Here is an 18,990-nt window from a genome sequence, read left to right on the forward strand (position 1 = left end):
AATTGACGCATCTTTCATTGTCATGGTCATTGCAAAATTTAAATCACTTTCGGGATGAAGGGGAAACATCTTGTTATTCGTCATTTTGATAACACCTATAACTTCATTACTTGCATCCTTAATGACACATCGTTCTTTCTGAAATAAGACTTTATATCCCATTTATATAAGTTGCCCTACACTCAATAGATTATGCTTCAACCCTTTCACATAAAAAAAACGTTTGGTATCTTCCTAACTCGTCCTCTGATTGAAATTGAGACGTCTCCGCTGCCTAACACTTCTAACCTCTTATCATCACCCGTTCTTACTTCTTTCTTTAGTGATTCATCCAGCCTGGTGAACAAATCTCTGTTTCCTGTCATGTGATTGCTGCAGCCACTGTCTTGATACCAACAGTCATCTTTGACTGTCTCTTCCGTATTGAAAATCATAAACATAGTGTCATCTTATTCGTTGGTTTCATCATCTTTGTGAATTAACACGTTATCAGATTTCTCGCTTTCTTCTTTTCTTTGACAAAACTTGGTTGTGTGACCAAGTCGTTGACAGTTGTAACATCTGATCGAATTCAGGTTTCGTCCTTTACTTTTACCGCGTCCTCTTCCTCCTGCGTCATTTCGTGATTGCCTGAATCTGTCTTGGTTGGAGTTCTGCATTTGGAAAGCATGTTCCATGGGAGTGTCTTCATATCGCTTCAATCTCAATTCATGAGATTGAATAATCCCCATCAATTCTTCGGTAGAAATATCCTCTAGGTTTTTCGTTTCTTCTACAGCGATTACCACTGACTCGAAATTTCGAGTCAAACTTCGTAGAATCTTTTCTACAATTCGCTGTTCACTAATTTTCTCTTTATTCATTCTCAACTGATTAATGATAAGGGTCGTTCTGAAATAATCTTCAACAAACTCCCCTTCTTTCATTTTTAGTGCATCAAATTCACATCTAAGGGTTTCAAGTTTTACAGTTTTTACCCGGTTTTCTCCTCTGTATGATTTGTGCAGAATACTCCACGCCTCTTTTGATGATTTTGCCAGGGCAATTCGTTCGAATACCGTATCATTCACAGATAACCGCCATGATACTAACATAGGTTTAGTAATTAATATTAATAATAATGCAAAATATCATCTAGCTTATATAAATATGCATATCTAACAGAAGTGAACCAAGTCCATCCCGATTAAGGTGGAATAGACTTGTTTTCGCCAGACAGGAAAGTTATCACTAGTAAACGTGGTGGTAAAATTGGCGGATGCAGTGATTTGGATGATCGGTGTTGGTGCTATGGTGAAGATTGACGAAAAAAACTGCTGATGGTTATCCGCAGAAAGGTTTACAAAATGACCTTGAGTCGTTTGAGTGAAGAGGCTCTTGATACCATATGAAGGTATACTGAATATTATGAAAAGCTTGATTTTACATTGCAAATACAAGGCTTTTTAAACAAGCCGATTACAACAGAACCACTAATGGAAAGGATTTGGTCTAGGCTACAATTGTGGAGGTCAATAACAGCCTCAATAATATCTAAAAATACAAATGAAATATACATGGAAAATAGTTAATTATGATTATCCCTAATACCTGTTACATCATGGCTGATTTCAGCCTTTACATTTTTTTTTGGCTTAACAGTGTTACAGCGGTGTTAAAAATAATATAGTAACAAAAATCACAAGTAATTCACCATCATCAGTTATTTTCTAAGGACTTAATGTTGTGCATATATCTTACGTATGATAACTTGAAGAACTCAGACCAAACCCTTGGCTAATTGCATGCACTTGTAGAGAGAGAATGAGTTTTGTGAGTAGTGAGTGAGATATTAAGTAAAGAATTTTGAATCTGCATTGCATTGGTAATGGTCTCATAAATCCTACCATGTGCATAGGTATTGGGACCTTGTTTGGAGTCCACCCGGAACTCCTGGAACAACTGGGACTTTTGAAAGGTAATATTCTAAATACACATCAACATTCAAATATTCATATCTTGCGCATGAAAGCTACAACTTTCAATATCAATCAGTCAATCACTATATATATATATATAGGATCGTTGGAACAAGCTGCCAGGTTATAGTTGAAACCGAAGAACAAGTGGAACTTTCATTCTCGACAACATGGAATTCTTCGCTAGAAGGAAAGCACGTCCCGTTGAAGATAGACAAAAGGTGTCGCATTTTACTTTCCAATGGATTTTAAGAAAATGATAATGATGATACAATCTTAATAATAGGTTTGTGTTGCTTCGTGGTTCTTCGGGTTTCTACTCGTATGCAATTTATGAACATTTGGAGGGATGGCCTGGTTTCAATCTTGCTGAAACCAGGATAGTGTTTAAGCTTAGGAATGACAAGTAAATACCTTTCCCAGTCTTACACGCTTATGTATCAATGGACACACCTACAAGACACTAATTTAACAATACTGAAATATGTTATCTCTATAGGTTTCACTATATGGCGATGTCCGACTACAGGCGAAGGTATATGCCTTCGCCTAATGATCGGTCACCTAATAGAGGTAAACCATTGGCTTATCCTGAAGCAGTACTTCTCGTTAATCCGGTGGAACCCGAGTTCAAAGGAGAGGTAATCATAAGTATCTTTGAAGCAAGTAGAAACGTTTAGGATTGTAGTTTTGGCCCAACTTGGACATAATGAAAACCACTTAACCTTATGTGGTTCGTTAGTTCCTTCTTTTTTGTTTTCTCGGATCCTACCAGATATTGTTTTTGGCGTGTAGGTAGACGATAAATATCAATATTCGTGTGAAACAGAGGACTTAAAGATCCATGGATGGATATCCACCGATCCACCGGTTGGATTTTGGCAAATTACACCAAGTAATGAGTTTCGAACAGGCGGGCCCACGAAACAAGACCTTACTTCCCATGTCGGACCGACAAATCTAGCTGTAAGTCGCAACATTGATCATCGTAATAGAAAATTTCTACACACTTTTCTATTGAGCATTATTTTTTCAAGAACTAGCAGATGTTTGTTAGCACACATTATGCGGGAAGCGATTTAGTTATCAAGTTTAAAAACAGAGAGAAATGGAAGAAAGTTTTCGGCCCGGTTTTTATGTATCTAAGTTCGACAGGAGAAGAACCTCTTACACTTTGGAATGATGCCAAAAATCAGGTATTTGCTAGAGTACATCATTTATATAGTTATTATTATTTTACTTAGAAATTAAGATCTTTTCCATCACAAATGTGGTCTCTCTATGGTATTCAGTTATTCAATAAATAAAAGATAGTATTCGCCAGTTTTTTTGAATTCTCTTATCTTGTGTTCGGTTTCAGATGCTAGAAGAAGTTGGAAAATGGCCTTACAGCTTTCCAGCCTCGAGCGATTTCCATAAAGCTCACGAACGGGGTAGGATAAGTGGTAGATTATTCGTGTATGATAGGTATGTATGTATCTATAGAATCTCCTCACCAAATCATGAAAATACTAGCTAGCAATGCACCATGAAAGTTTTATATGCCTGTATATATTTAGGTTCATTACAGATGAAAAAACTCCTGCAACCAGTGCATCTATCGGACTAGCTCCGCCAGGAGACCCGGGATCATGGCAACGCGAAAACAAGGTTAGTGTTAAATGAGATTCAGCGTTGTTTAAATCAAGTTTATATATATATAATCAATCTAAATCACATGACAGGGCTATCAGTTTTGGACTAAAACAGATGTTGAAGGTAGGTTTTCAATCAAAAACGTGGTGGCTGGCACATATAATGTATATGCATGGGTCCATGGATTCATTGGTGACTTCAAAAACGATAGCACCATCACCATCACACAAGGTTCTAAATCTAAACTCCATATATAACTCACTCAACTTAATATTTTTGACTTGTAAAGATATATATATTTTGAGCAGGTTGTGACATCGACGTTGGGGATCTTGTTTTTGAGCCCCCGAGAGATGGTCCAACGTTATGGGAGATCGGGGTACCTGATCGCTCGGCAGCTGAATTTTACATTCCTGATTCGGACAGGATGTATACTAACATGTTTCTAGCCAACGATCATAACAGGTGAGGTGAATGATATTCAAACTCAGCATTAATTAGCTTTAAAACTAAACACAATATATATATATATATATATATATAACTTGAGTAGGTTTAGACAATACGGGTTGTGGGAGAGATATGCAAAGCTATATCCTGATGGTGATTTGGTATTCACGATTGGTCAAAGTGACTACAAAAAAGACTGGTTCTTCGCACATGTAAACAGGTAAGTATTTTATGAATGTGTTCATTTTCTTCTACTTCAACTTTTTAAAATTTAGCTTAAATACCGTATATATAAATTGCTAAAATTTGTTACCAGCTCACACATCTGTTGGCACATCTTCCCTGATCAATCTTCATCTAATCTAATCTAATCTAACGACTATAACAAAAGAAAATAATTTTTGGACACGTGGCATTCATTGGAGATATCCTCAAATTTGTATTTATCTACATAAATAAATAATAAATGAATATTAAATCTTATGATACTTTAATAAAATATTATCCTCAAATCTAAATTGTTAATTTAATATATTTTTAAAACAAGTACCTCTCTTATCTACTTATCTTATATTAAATATATAAATAATAAATTAATATTAAATGTTATCCTAATTATTTAAAAACATAACTTTTTTTTTTATTATTTGGTATACAAAATTATGTTTATTCAACTCGAGTAAAACGCGAGGTTTTTAAGGATATAATTTTTTTATTATTTGGTAGATTTTTCAACCCGACTATACACGAGTTTTTTTAAAGATACGACGTTTTTAGTATTTAATATACAAAATTACATTTATTTAGGATATAATTTTTTTATTATTTGGTAGATTTTTCAACCCGACTATACACGAGTTTTTTTTAAAGATACGTGCTTTTAGTATTTAACATACAAAAATACATTTATTTAATCTGTGTAATACACATGGTTTTTAAAGATATAACTCTTTTTTATATCTATTCAACACGTGTAATATACGGGGTTTTTAAGAATATAGTTTTTTTTTTATTATTTGGTAGATTTATTCAACCCGATTATACACGGGTGTTTTTTAAAGATACGACGTTTTTAATATTTAGTATACAAAATTACATTTATTTAATCTGTGTAATACACATGGTTTTTAAAGATATAACTTTTTTATTATTTGATATATAAAATTACATTTATTTAACCCGTACAATATACAAGGTTCATAAAGATATAAGTTTTTATTATTTAATATATAAAATTACATTTATTCAACCCGTGTAATACACGGTGTTCTAACCTAGTATACTAATAAACAAAAATCTTTTTGTATATGTGTCACTCTCTGGTGCCTCCTCCCTTTTAATAATAGTATTACATATTAATTTTTATAAACAAAATATAATATAATATTAATTAATATAGTTAGAGATAAACGTATAAATTCAAATTTAATTAATAATTATCTATAACAAATATAAATGTATCAAATAATATAATAAGTATAATATTATTTAATATAGTTAGAGATTAAATGTATAATTTCAAATTTAATTAATAGTAAATTACTTTTTGAGTCCCTATGTTTTAGTGGTTTTAACCACTTGAATCCAAAATCAAAAAGTTTAACGTCCTGAGTCTCTAACCGCTCATTCACACCCCCTATAAAAAAATTCAAAAAACCTTTTGTAAGGCCAAGTTCTCTAAGTTCTCACAACTTGTCGAAATTTTTAGGATAAATACACTTTTCTTCTTTTATGTTTGTACCGGATTGCAACGCATAACCTTTAACTTCAATAATTACAGTCACAATCCTTTATTTGCAAAACTTGTTACACTGTACGTCGTTTAGCACTAACATGGTTAAATTTTTTTTGTTAAGTTTATTCACTTAAGGGTATTATGGTCAATTCATACTTTTATTTAATGTTTAATAAATAAAACAAAAAATGCATATACATCATCTTCCCCAATTTTTAACCCTAAAACCCTAACCACCACCAACTTATCCCGCCGCCACCACCACCTCATCCCGCCGCCACCATCTGCAACTCCCCCCCTCTCTCTCTCTACACCACCACAGATGTTTAGGCTTTAGAATTTGAAAATATCAAGTTGCATATTCTTTCTTTCAACAAACAGTTTCCCTTTCTCCAATTCAACTAACTTCTGTGATTCAGCAAGCAGCTGTTGTTTCATATCACCGAATAACTCACCTTTCTTCATCAACAATGCCACTTCCTCACTTTTTTAGTGAGATTTAAATCTACTTCATAAATAATATTGTTCTTGGCCTTCGATTCCTCTTTTAGATGTCGGATGATATCTTCATTTTCTACATTTTTTTGCTCCATTTTGGTATTCATTTCTGATAATTGTGTCTTCAATACAAGAACTAGTGAATATATTTCTTCATTTTGTACTTCAGATGTCAATTCGACTTCTACTTTCAATTTGATCGAATAATCATCTATCTCTTTTTTCAACCTTTCTAATTCAGATTTCAACTCAATATCTACTTTCAATTTCTCACTACACTTCTTGTGTGCCTGTTCCAAACTGTTATACTTCTTTTGAAGCTTCTTCAATGAGCATGTATTCCCCCTGTTTCTTGTGTGCCTGTTCCAAACTGTTATACTTCTTTTGAAGCTTCTTCAACGAGCCTGTATTCCCACTGTTAATTTGAGATTCTTGAAATTCTTTAAGTGATGCGATTAGATTCGTATTCTCTCATTCCAAATGCTCCAGTTTGTATCCCATTTCTTTCGCTAACGAATCTTTCTGTTCGTCCTTCCACTTCAACCGATCTGGGCAGATCATGACGTTGTGGAAATATCAAGTTGTTCACGGCAGATCATGACGTTGTGACCATCAAACTCTATAACGAGCATCTGCAGGACCACAACTTAATAATAATATCAAGTTATTCAGGGGTGGTAGTGGTGGTGGAGAAAAGGTGGACGGGTTTTATTAATTAAACATTTAAATAAAAGTATGAATTGACCATAATACCCTTAAGTGAATAAACTTAACAAACAAAATTAACCAAGTTAGTGCTAAAGGACGTACATTGTAATGGGTTTTGCAAATAAAGGATTGTGACTGTAATTATTAAAGTTAAAGGCTATCTGTTGCAATCCGGTACAAACATAAAGGACGAAAAGTGTAATTTACCCAAATTTTTATTTTACCCTAACCATATATATTTGTTAAGATAAAATATATTATTTGGATATAAACAATAATTACTAACAAAGTATCAAATCATATGTACAAGTACTTATAGTATATAACTTAGAAGACTAAAATTACACGCGGATTATCTAAATAAAGTACCAAATTATCTTTAAAGCGAACACTAAATGGTTTTTAAAAGACATATATATTTTTTTTGCTATTAAGTATATAAAATTATATTTACTTAAGCCGTGTATGTAATACACGTGTTCAATATTTTCTTCCATTTTTAAATTTATGTTACTATCAATATGTTTTCATCTTAAAAAATGGTCCAACTTCCTAATAACATTGAGTTTTAAATATTAAACTTAATTTCAAGCATATTACGCAACTAAAGACATTATCATCATGCTAAATAAAGACATTTTATAATATTATAAAAATTTTAATTTGAATATTTAAATGTCAACTACTAATTAAAAAAGTTGTTCTAGACGCTCAAATTTATAGTTTAAAAAACTTTAGTCCTACTTTTTTAAACGTATACTTTATTTTTAGTATGATTTTTTTAATATGTAATATTTTCTATATAATGATGATATTAGTATCTTGTCTCATGATCCATATATCTAAAAATAATATTAATATCAAAGTATTTATTATATCATTAATATACATAGTAAAATTTAATTACAATTCAATTACCATAACCTTATAACTTATAATTATTTTTAAGAATACTTACAATTTTATGATCATTATTTTTTTTTTTTTAGTGTTACTTCTTTTTAAGACATAATAAAATGGATTGTAGTATCTCAAAAGAGAAGTAAAAACTTAGAAAATTATTTTGAATAACGAGAATATAAATGTTCTTTTGTTTTACTATTTTATCTAAATAAGTCATTTCATTAATAAGGATTAAATACAAGTTTAAAATCTATATTTTTTGGTCATTTAACCCGTGTAATACACGGGGTTGTAAGCTAGTTAAATAATACTTATTCGTCATTTTATTATTATTATTATTATTATTATTATTATTATTATTATTATTATTATTATTATTATTATTATTATTATTATTATTATTATTATTAGAGTAAACTGCCATTTTGGTCCCTGTGGTTTAGGCACTTTTGCCACTTTAGTCCAAAACTCAAACCTTTTGCATCTGGGTCCCTGTGGTTTCAGTTTTATTGCCATTTTGGTCCAAAAATGAAATCTAGGCGGGAGTACTCGAAGTCTAGGCGGGACTTTTACAACCATGAGTAAAAGTATTACAAAGAAACAAAGATATAAATCTGAAAAATAGCATACTTAACCCCTCATTAGCTTCTTACTGTTTTAAAGTAGAAGCTGCGTAGGACTGGCATATCGTGTAAACACGACCTATTAAAACACGAACACAATAATACACGAACACGAATCTAATAATAAACATGTTACACGAAAATGACTTGTTAAGAGAAACTACCAACGTATCATATGACCTGTTAAGATACGGACACAATAATACATGAATACGACACGAAATCTTGTTGTCACAATTTTTCCCAACACGAACACGGACCTAATAATAAACATGTTGCACGGAAATGTCTTGTTAAGAGACACGAAAAAACTACCAACGTATCATATGACCTGTTAATACACGAAAACACCATCCTAAAACTCACCATTACGAAGCTATAAATATACTAATGCATACACAAATCTCAAATACAATTAACATGATGGATGACCCATCTCATTCGATTAACATGACGAAATGTCACATACGAATGCATAAATAGAGTATGGAGTTGATGTAACTGCCGCGGGCTAATAAAAAACAAGTAAAATTATGTAGTTTATGAAAGTCGAGTCATCTCCACATGGAATTGGTTGTCAATGATGTTTTCTACTAAATTAACTATTACTGAAGCAACATTGGTTGTTTGTTTGGTTTAAAAGAAAACAAGTAAACTTGAATAAGAAAAAAGTTATAAGTTGTAAAAGAGCAACTTCCACCTAAGATTCAACAGTTTAAAACATGGTTAAAGACCCTCACATCAGGAGCCGGAGGAAAATCAGGTTAGATTCGGACGGTGATGGTGAATGGGTGACGTCAGACTGTTAAGGTAAATTCGTTTCTTAATCCGCAATAGTGATACTAACAGACATTCAGACGCCGGTGATACTATCAAAGAATCAGTCTCACGCCGGTGATACTATCAGGCCCTAGCGAATCGGTTTCTTAATCAGCGAAACCGCGACTTTAGAGAATGAGGTGGAACGGCTAATAGTGATTGATTTCAAATTTACGGTTTGAAAATTATGCACGCGGTGTATGTGTTGTGTATAATATATACCCAGGTCCCACCCCACGCCCAAAACTTTTTTAACTTAAAATTATTAACATGTCTTTAACGGGTCATTATAGCTTAACGAGTGTCTAACATGTTTTAGCCACGGATATATATATATATATATATATATATATATATATATATATATATATAGGGTAGGGCTAGGTAGAAAACCCTAAAAATTTAAGAAAATCCTAGAAAACCCAACCTCCCGACTTTTTTCTTTTTTGAAAAAAATAACACATGTAATATACATGTTTTTAAGAGTTTTGAGCCAAAAAAATCAAAAAAGCGCCGAGTGTTTTTTTTAAAAAAAAATAAATAAGTTTCAGCACTTTTTTGTCTAACACATGTTAGTGATGAAAGTTGCTGAAACTTGTTTATTTTTTTTAGAAACATCCACTCGGCGCTTTTTTGATTTTTTTGGCTCAAAACTCTTAAAAACATGTATATTACATATGTTATTTTTTTCAAAAAAAAAAAAAGGTCAGGAGGTTGGGTTTTCTAGGGTTTTCTCAAATTTTTAGGGTTTTCTATCTAGCATTGTCCTATATATATATATATATATATATATATATATATATATATATAGGTCTTAACGTGTCCACCGGTTTTAGACACAAAACATGTTAAGATCAAATACGAAACCTATTAACTTTGTGTAGGTTCGTGTCGTGTTTTCATGTTCGTGTCTAAAATTGCTGGCCATATAACCTAGGGAGAAACATAATTTTGTTTTAAATAAGTTATTTTTTAGAGTTTGATTACTTCTATTGCATAGTTAATCAAACTATTCTATTAGGGTGCACGGGGTGCCTTCGGCAACCCCATGCGGTGCCCCATTTTCCCGATCGGCAAGAACACCGCCATCCATGCGGTGAGTAGAGAGAGGAGAGAGGAACGGTGGCGGCTCACCGAAGAGAGAGGGAGGAGAGAGAGAGGGAGTGACCAATGAATGTTTTTTTTTTTTTTTTTAAAAAAAAACAATTCACCTAAGAGGGGAGTGCCGCCATCAATTGAGGGTGTTAGGGGAGTCTAAGAGGGGAGTTGACGTGGCACACGAGGATTGGTTGGGCGTAAGAGAGGGGACTCACCTCTTAGGTGAGCACCCCTTACACCCTTAGTTTTGAACAGATTTTGTTAATTTACAGAATTGTTGGTTTTTATTTAGCTCAAAGCATAATGTCATTTAATCATATAATAATTAATAGTACTTTGTCTTTGTCTTGATGTAGTTGAAATAAAGTGATAGTCCAAATATGGAACGGTCTTATTTAATTTTTGAATCAAACATTTTAAAAGAAATAACTATACGTATAGAAAATAAATTTTGTATTTACCTACTTTAAGACTATGTAGATTGCATATGGATTAATGTTAACCGTCCCTATTATTTCCCAAAAAGGAAGTTTTTAAGACTAAAGGTCACATTTGTCACTTTAGTTCAAAACTCAAAACTTTTAAATCTGCGTCCCTATGGTTTAAATTTTGTTGACATTTTCATCCAAAAGCAAAATCAGGTTTTTTGTTATAATAAAACGTTAAAATACCATTTTGCCCTTTATTTAAAGTGAGAAAAAAGATAAAAAAAACTAGATATTAACTGAAAAATCTGACCCAATTTTGATTTTGGATAAAAATGACAACGAAATTGAAACTACAGGGACCTAAATTCAAAAGTTTTGAGTTTTGAACTAAAGTGACCAAATCTTAGGGATCATTTTGGCAGTTTACTCTATGAAATGTTAGTTGTATATAAGAGTTGTATAAAAGATTTTAGATTATAACTAGAAAGTAACTCGAAAAAAAAAAAGAATACTTTTAGAAGTTAAATATTTTTCTTTATTTTTATAGGAAGAGATATGACATTATGTACGAAAAAACGACATGGACTATCAAGTTCAAGTTACATGACGTGAACAAGAATGGAACTTATAAACTGAGATTGGCTCTAGCATCAGCACAGCTATCAGACCTTCAGGTACTTAGATTGAATGACCCATCTGATAACAAATTAGTACGGGTGATTTTATAATGGGAAAATCACCATTATAGCAATTGACCAACATGATTTGCCAATCTAGCCATCTGAGTGGAGTGGCCTGGCCTCACTGACTGCTCAGCCGCATCCTACCATAATTGCCACATGTTCGTATTTAATTGGTTGATGAGTAAAGGTCCCACCGCAGTCAGCGGCTTCCTACCATAGTTGTCACTGTGAAGCGTCTCCGAGACTCTTCAGCCGCTTCCAACCCGCATGTCAGTACAGTGAGCGAGGCCTCACCACTCAGACGCCATTAAGCGAGTCGTATGAGAGAAGGAAATCAGTGATTCCCAAAGCAAGTGGGTGGTGCTGAGGTTTGATGCGCAACAGAATCTCACCTATTTACCACTAGAGCATGGCGTGGGGAGTATAATACTCAAGCTCACACGATTTTCTTTACAAACAAATCTGCACTTTCTTTCTTTCTTTCTTTCGTGCTGCATAATAATTGACATCAAGGAAGATTGTAACTATTTTTTTTGTAGGTTCGAGCTAATGATCCAAACACTGATTCACCACTATTTTCGACGGGAACAATTGGGGGTGACAACGCAGTTGCACGACATGGAATACATGGACTGTACTGGTTATTCAACGTGGATATACCTGGAAAGTTTTTAAACTTGGACGGAGAAAACGCGATTTATTTGACAAAAATAAATGAAGGAATTATATTTCCTGGAGGAATAATGTATGACTACATTCGTTTAGAAGGACCACCTCCTTGTTGTTCTTGATTTCAGTGCACCTTCAGATCTATGATACCGAGAATGATTGTAATCTGCATGGCCAACCTCAAAGCAGAAACTAGTTTCATTATATATATATTCATGAATAAAAACCCAATTTGTGGCAACACTACATTCAAACTTTCTTTTCTTTTATATTTTTATTTTAAAATAAAATAAGGTTTTTATTTAAAATAAGCAAAGCATTTTAAATAAAGAAAATTTAAACATTGGACTAAACTTTCGTTAAAATAAGAGAAAATATACATAATTAAAACTCAACTAAAAAACAAAACAAAAAAAAAATTATGATTAGGAAATAAAAAATAGAACAAACTACGTCCAATCTTGGTTCCCAATAACATTTCCAACCATACCTCGCTGCTAGTTCATGTTTTCATTGTAGAATTACTTGCAACATTTTATCCCGGACTAAACTTTCTGATACCTGCGCTCTTGATCCACCAACTTGTGAAGCATGACTTGTGACGAGGTATGGTACTAGACCCGACCCGAGTGGTCGGACCCTCTTGTTATTTATCACTTTTATAGTAATTATATGTTATTATTGCGTACTAACCCGCGAAGCCCAGCGCGCTGTAGTTTGTATACTACACTAGGCTGTGGGCTCGTAGAGACAACCCCTAACTGGGCCTGGCCCATTGAGGTTAGGGTTTTCCCATATCTCCTATATAAGAAGGTTTCCACCTCCTTATTAGGGCATGAGATATAGGGCAACACTTTTGTAGCTGGAAATAGGGGATTCTTCCCCTACCGGCCGTCTCTACATTGCCTACGTTTCTCTCTTCTTGTTTACAGGTCTAGGATGAAGTGGAGAAGACGAGGTGTGGCCGTTCATCATCGTAGAAGTACCGATCCGCTCGGGACCTGCTTCTTCATTGGCGCCATCCGTGGGACCGGTAACGGACTACGCCTTGTTTTTCCCAATGTAATCTCTAGATTTGTGTTTTTATTTTTTGCCGGTTGGGGATCTTGGGGTTGGCCGAGATGATTACTGCATCTAAATTTCTTCGAATCCGGTACACAATTACTCATACTAAACTTCAAAGTAATACGTGTTGTCATGATGATTTTATTAGGTCTATCCTAATTTAAACCCTAAGGGTTCTTTTATGAAAAATCATCGATTTGAAAAATCATGGATCTATGCACATGGATCTCTTACCTTTTTAGCAAAGAAGTAAGAATAAAATAAAGCCCAGATATGATATGTGAGATGCTAGTGTACACATACTAAAGCATGGGGAATAACATAGAGATGCATAGGATATTTCATCTTATGGGTCTGCCATATGTTGGTACAGTAAAGGTGAAATATGAAACTATACAGACTTTATCGGAAGACCAATCGTCTCTGTTCTTGAAGTTCTTAATATCCTTTTACCTTTTGCATCATCAATAAATTTTCTTAAAGCTTCACCCCCAGTGCACGTACTATAAACTCCTCCACTTCTCGTGGTCACGCCACCTCCGAGGGAAGACGTCTTTGTTCACGCCACCTTTGGCGATCACTTTCTTTACCACGCCATCTTGGGCGGAAAATTTTCTTGTTCACGCCACCCCCGGCGGAGGACATCCTAAGTCGTGGCACCCATGGCGTTCAATTTCTTTACCACACAGCTTTCAGTGAAAAATTTTCTTGTTCGCGCCGCCTCTGGCATTCGATTTCTTTACCTCGGCACGGGCCGTCACGCCGCCAGTCGACGCGTGTCATTTGCGTCATCATTGTGCTAAAAGTATTAGTTACATGGCCCTTTTTTCGCGGATGGAGAAGGTTCATCTCGTTTGTTGCTTGCTATATAACGCACGAGTGGAACAGTCACGCCGTTTCCTGTGTACAATGTTCTTAGTCACACCACCACCGGTAGTCCCACCGCCCCCGGGGACCACCATACGATGTTCTGGGTCGTACCACATTCGGATATGACCCAGCAGTTCATGCTACGTCTAGCGGAAGGTTAACTTGATACGAAATCATCTAACCAAAAGTTGCGCCCCTTGCCATTTGCAAACTTCCTTGAGCGGAAATCTCTCAACATGGCGGACTACTCCACATGTGTTGTACGATGTCGTAGCGGAGCAAATGAACCCCCACAAAATATAATCAAACTTGCAGGTTCGAGCAAGACGCACCACCCTCTCTAAAAATCAACCAATCGAGAGCTGGGTATGCTATTTTCTTCACAAAACTCACACGTTTGATCATACATCTAAGATTGACCTTGTAACTAGAAGTGAAATATTAATTGTGCAATTCATGATGCATATATGATGTCGGATGTAATTAAATGCATTCCCAATCTAAGTGTTGAATGTTGGAAAAACATACGCGCACATATACAATGTTGACTTCAAAGCATAATGCAAGTTTAATGCTAAAATATAATCATCACTTTCGAGTTATTATGAAAAGAAAACTATGCTTGAAGATTTTCTACACACGTGTGTCCTCATTTAGACGGTTCTGTAACCACCTTACTCTAACACAGAGTATATGTGTATGTGCGTTTGCGTATATACATACACATTAATTAGCAATGGTTCACATTAACAAAATGTCATGTAAATAATGAATCACATTCTGATTACTTAAGAATGAGGACGGCGATGAGACGCGAAAACAACTTACGACCTTTCTGAAGGTACATACAAGATCACAAGCATTCCGAAACCTCTAATGCAAAGTGACCCGCGAAAGTTTTACCTTTGGCTTATTGGTTATATGGCGGGTGTTTTTTCCTTGTCGTACCACATCCGGCGAAAGCCTTCAATCACACACCACCACTCCGCGCCATAATGCACACGCCGCCACCTGGGTCGGGCGGGCAAGATATGGCGCCGCCACATGATCCGGTGGGCGACTCGCGAGGAGCTTAAACAACTATTTTCCTTAATCTTATGAAAAGGCGGATACAACTCCATTTATTGCACAGTTTTCTTGAGGTGACACACTTTTCTTCATGCGGCTCGCGTCCACGCACCGGCACTCTTGCTTTCATGCCCCTGCTTCGACTGACGCCGATCGGCCTTCACGCCATTTACCTTTTATACCAACCTGCATCCTCATCCGCACACCACTGGCATTCACGCCACTCGCTTTCTACCATCCCGTCTACTTAGAAACTATGCTTTTTCTTCAGAAGGATAGAGTTTTTGGACACGCCACCCCAATCAGCAACGGACAGTTTTTTATGGTTACGCCAACTCCGGCGATGACTTCCTCTGCAGCGCCATTCCCAGCGCGCACTTCTTTCGCCATTTTTGGCCTAATAATCCCCTATCAAGCATTGGTTGAAACTCGAAATGCCTTACTATATGGTACTCTCGAGCGAGATTCGCTGTTTAATCAGTACACTGTTGGACACCTTACCGATTGGGCTACGAGATCGTCCCAACCCGCCACTATCGGTGGAAGATTTTATACAACCCGCCGCCACCGGCGGAAGCTTTTATTCACCCCAAAACATTTCAAACCGACGTTTTTTCACCTACGCCGCTTATGGCGGATGCTTCGGTTCACTACATTGCCCCTGGCAAACATTTTTACATACTCCGCCACCTCCGGCGGATACTATCGGCCTACCCGCGCCTCTAGCGGGAGCTTTCATTCTACCCCCACTTCGGCGGATTTTTATTTTGCGGTCGTGCCACTGTCTCTGGCGTATACCTTCCTTGCTCGCGCCATCTTCGGTGAGCACTGTCCTAAGTCACGCCTTTGGTCACGCTTATAAATTTACTTTACCATACAACAAAATACGAGGGTAGCTATTGGAAATTCTCAGCTGTCACGCAGAGAGATGTATTTTCCAACCTTCTGGCCTATTATTATAGATAGGGTTGTGACGCATTTAGTCACGCCACCGCTGTAGCGCCTACATCGCCACTGCTCCACCCGTGTATGTCGCACATACACCGGCATGTCGCTTTAATTTGTGTTACTAAAGCCTTTAACGGAACCATGTCACTTACAATGGTTCAATGCTTTTCTCTATACACTACATCACATTTTACATGTGTCGATGCCTTATAGCACGGGATCGTACTATCGTCGTTGCACTACTTTTAAACATATACGAGCGTATATCCATTTAACCAGGACCACGGGGTGTCATGTAACCGCCCCAACATCCACATCATCTTCCACATCGTGGACATGCATTTTAACCAACATGAGATCCTTTACAACCATAAAGCCGGTACCTGAAATTTGGCGACATAGATCATGTCTACCACTAAAAAGAGCATACGAAAATCATTTTCCTCAAAATGATTGAAACTACATAAATATTATCGTTGCAGCATAATATCGCCATGGACAAGATGTGTTGAAAAGCAACCAAGCTCGATCATTTCGACTTGTACATAAAATAGTCCTTGTCTAAGAAGGACGTGTTTTGGCAAACCTTATGTATACATACAAATAATGCAATTTTCTCCCTTTTTATTTCAATGCTACTAATATTTATTTAAGCAGCAATAGACCGGGAGACTAGCACAACGGGCTAATAAATCACGCCCCAGCTACAATTAAGTCTTAAAAGCTGACACTTTGTAAAACCGGGCGGCACATCGGTAGGATTTGACATCCTCAATCTAGACAGTCTTCTTGATATGTTCCCGCCGTCTCCAACATGACACCACATGATTCTCCTGCTAACATTATCTAGCAACATTGAAACAAGGAAAGGGGACAGTGTAACACTACAAACGCTACAGAACGTAGTCACCAAAGCCAAAGGTAAAACTTTGGTAAGGATAGACCTAAGCTAGAATTCATTATGTGAAGCTACATATTTCGGAATGCAATTCCAGGTACAATCTTATTTTATTGCTTTATTTAGTTACGCGGTACACTTTTATTTGTTCAAACGCGTTTGGCATCTTATTGCACGCCTTTGGTTCACTTGGCTATATATATATACACATATATATATCTATATAATGCTCATATATAACCTGACATGGTGATACCACCTTAAAAATACAAAATTCTAAACGCGTGAATGGAAAATTTCATTGCCCACACAAGCATTAGGAAACGCTCGATCGGATATCTGGCATGTCGTATGCGCCTATATCATCACTTAATTCCTAACATGCTAAACATCATTGAACCGGGTAATCTGCTTGGGGCAACATGACTATGAGCGGACATAGTCACAATATTTACACGTGCTATACTATACGTCGAATAATTCTTATGCAAGCACGCGGACCCAGCTAGGTAATTTCTCTCCATGCCGCCTCAATCGTTGGATTATTATATTTGATAGACAATCTCGAACTTGGCACAAGCGTTATGTCAGACATCTACACACAAGACTCACAAGTGACAGGTTCTTAATCTCATCCTTAAATATGGTACTCATTCATAACCTGATAGCTTGACGGAATACTCCATAAGTTATATATTTGCTTTTCAAAATGACCTGATAATTCTTGCATATATTAAAAGGGTGCCTATTAGAATGGCCCGCTAAACAAAAAGTGTCGATAAAGGTTTCACCCCTATTGTACGCACACTTATTTACAATACGTTTAAATCGATTAATAAGCATGTCAGAGTCTTCTTCGCATGTTATACTTGCTTGTCGATTTCTTTTTAGTACTTATCAAGTTCAAAGCTACTAACATACTTTAGTAGCACTGAACTGGGGGGCTAGCAGGGTATAGCACTAGTACGCCTTAAAAGTGATCATTTTCTCATAGGCAGCACATTAAGGTGATATCCACTGCACATTAACCCGCATCGACCCTTATATAATTTGGATGTTTCAATACGTCAAACAATATTTATACTTCTCACATCATTTGGCCTACGACTATACCACTTGACACGCATATGCAATTTGGTAGTCAAGACAAACGCACGACAAAACTAGTATACTTGACTATTCGAATAAGTGTTCCACACGCTATGCAACAGGAAAAATACTTATTCGGATATGTATTCTCCACACCAGTATGCGACATGGATAAAAGAAAACCCTCACGCCACAGTCGGCGAGGTAAACAGACATGCCGCCTACTATAAGCATTCCACACGCCAGTGCGCGTTTAGGAAAGGCATGTAGTAGCTTACATAAAGTGCTCATTCACGCTTAACGCGTATAAAGCATTTTATTATCTCAACGAGTGTTCACTCACGCCAAGCGCGTAGAAAGCACTTTGTTGTTCAAGTGTTCATTAACGCCGCGCGGGTTATAAAGCACTTTCTGTTATCTACAAGTGTTCATATAAACATTTGTAAACACAACATACCACCGCATTTGAACTGCATATCACGGTAAAAAACAACCCTGACACGAAATATTTTTCATAACAAAGTCAGATGATCAAATTATACAGCGCTAAGAGTGGGCATCTTGGTAATAGATGCACAACCACTGATGAAAAACCAAGTACTTGTCCCATAATTATACAAACATTGTGGGGGAACATAAATAACGCTCTAAGCACCCTTCCGAGGTCACTGAGCATAGCAAGCACTTCTGCAGGGGTGCATTGCATGACATTCTCTTCGATTGCAACGATAATTGCTATAACCGGATCATCAATAACGACAGCTGGTACAACCGCCAGCAGTTCTACATTTGCCTTAGGTGGCAAAGCATCTACATGTGCATCTATGGCCACTAATGGCTGCACA

The 18,990-nt window shown here is 36.0% G+C and overlaps 1 protein-coding gene across 3 annotated transcripts in view; it reads left to right on the forward strand.

Annotated features, from left to right (window-relative positions):
- The window catches only part of LOC110867745 (rhamnogalacturonate lyase B), a 32,881-nt gene extending 20,433 nt beyond the window's left edge, over positions 1–12,448 (forward strand). For 2 of the 3 annotated variants that reach the window (XM_022116750.2, XM_035975758.1), the window contains 13 exons: positions 1,898–1,957; positions 2,060–2,179; positions 2,245–2,364; positions 2,458–2,599; positions 2,754–2,924; positions 3,005–3,154; positions 3,319–3,425; positions 3,518–3,608; positions 3,683–3,824; positions 3,902–4,058; positions 4,147–4,263; positions 11,403–11,529; positions 12,078–12,448. In XM_022116750.2, the coding sequence (XP_021972442.1) occupies positions 1,898–1,957; positions 2,060–2,179; positions 2,245–2,364; positions 2,458–2,599; positions 2,754–2,924; positions 3,005–3,154; positions 3,319–3,425; positions 3,518–3,608; positions 3,683–3,824; positions 3,902–4,058; positions 4,147–4,263; positions 11,403–11,529; positions 12,078–12,329 (1,756 nt within the window). In that variant the 3' untranslated portion in view covers positions 12,330–12,448. The remainder of the gene's footprint in view (positions 1–1,897; positions 1,958–2,059; positions 2,180–2,244; positions 2,365–2,457; positions 2,600–2,753; positions 2,925–3,004; positions 3,155–3,318; positions 3,426–3,517; positions 3,609–3,682; positions 3,825–3,901; positions 4,059–4,146; positions 4,264–11,402; positions 11,530–12,077) is intronic. The other variant, XM_022116751.2, reaches the window with a different exon arrangement.
- The last annotated feature ends 6,542 nt before the right edge of the window (positions 12,449–18,990 follow it).

This window comes from Helianthus annuus, chromosome 7 (assembly GCF_002127325.2).
Source record: "Helianthus annuus cultivar XRQ/B chromosome 7, HanXRQr2.0-SUNRISE, whole genome shotgun sequence".
NCBI lineage: Eukaryota > Viridiplantae > Streptophyta > Magnoliopsida > Asterales > Asteraceae > Helianthus > Helianthus annuus.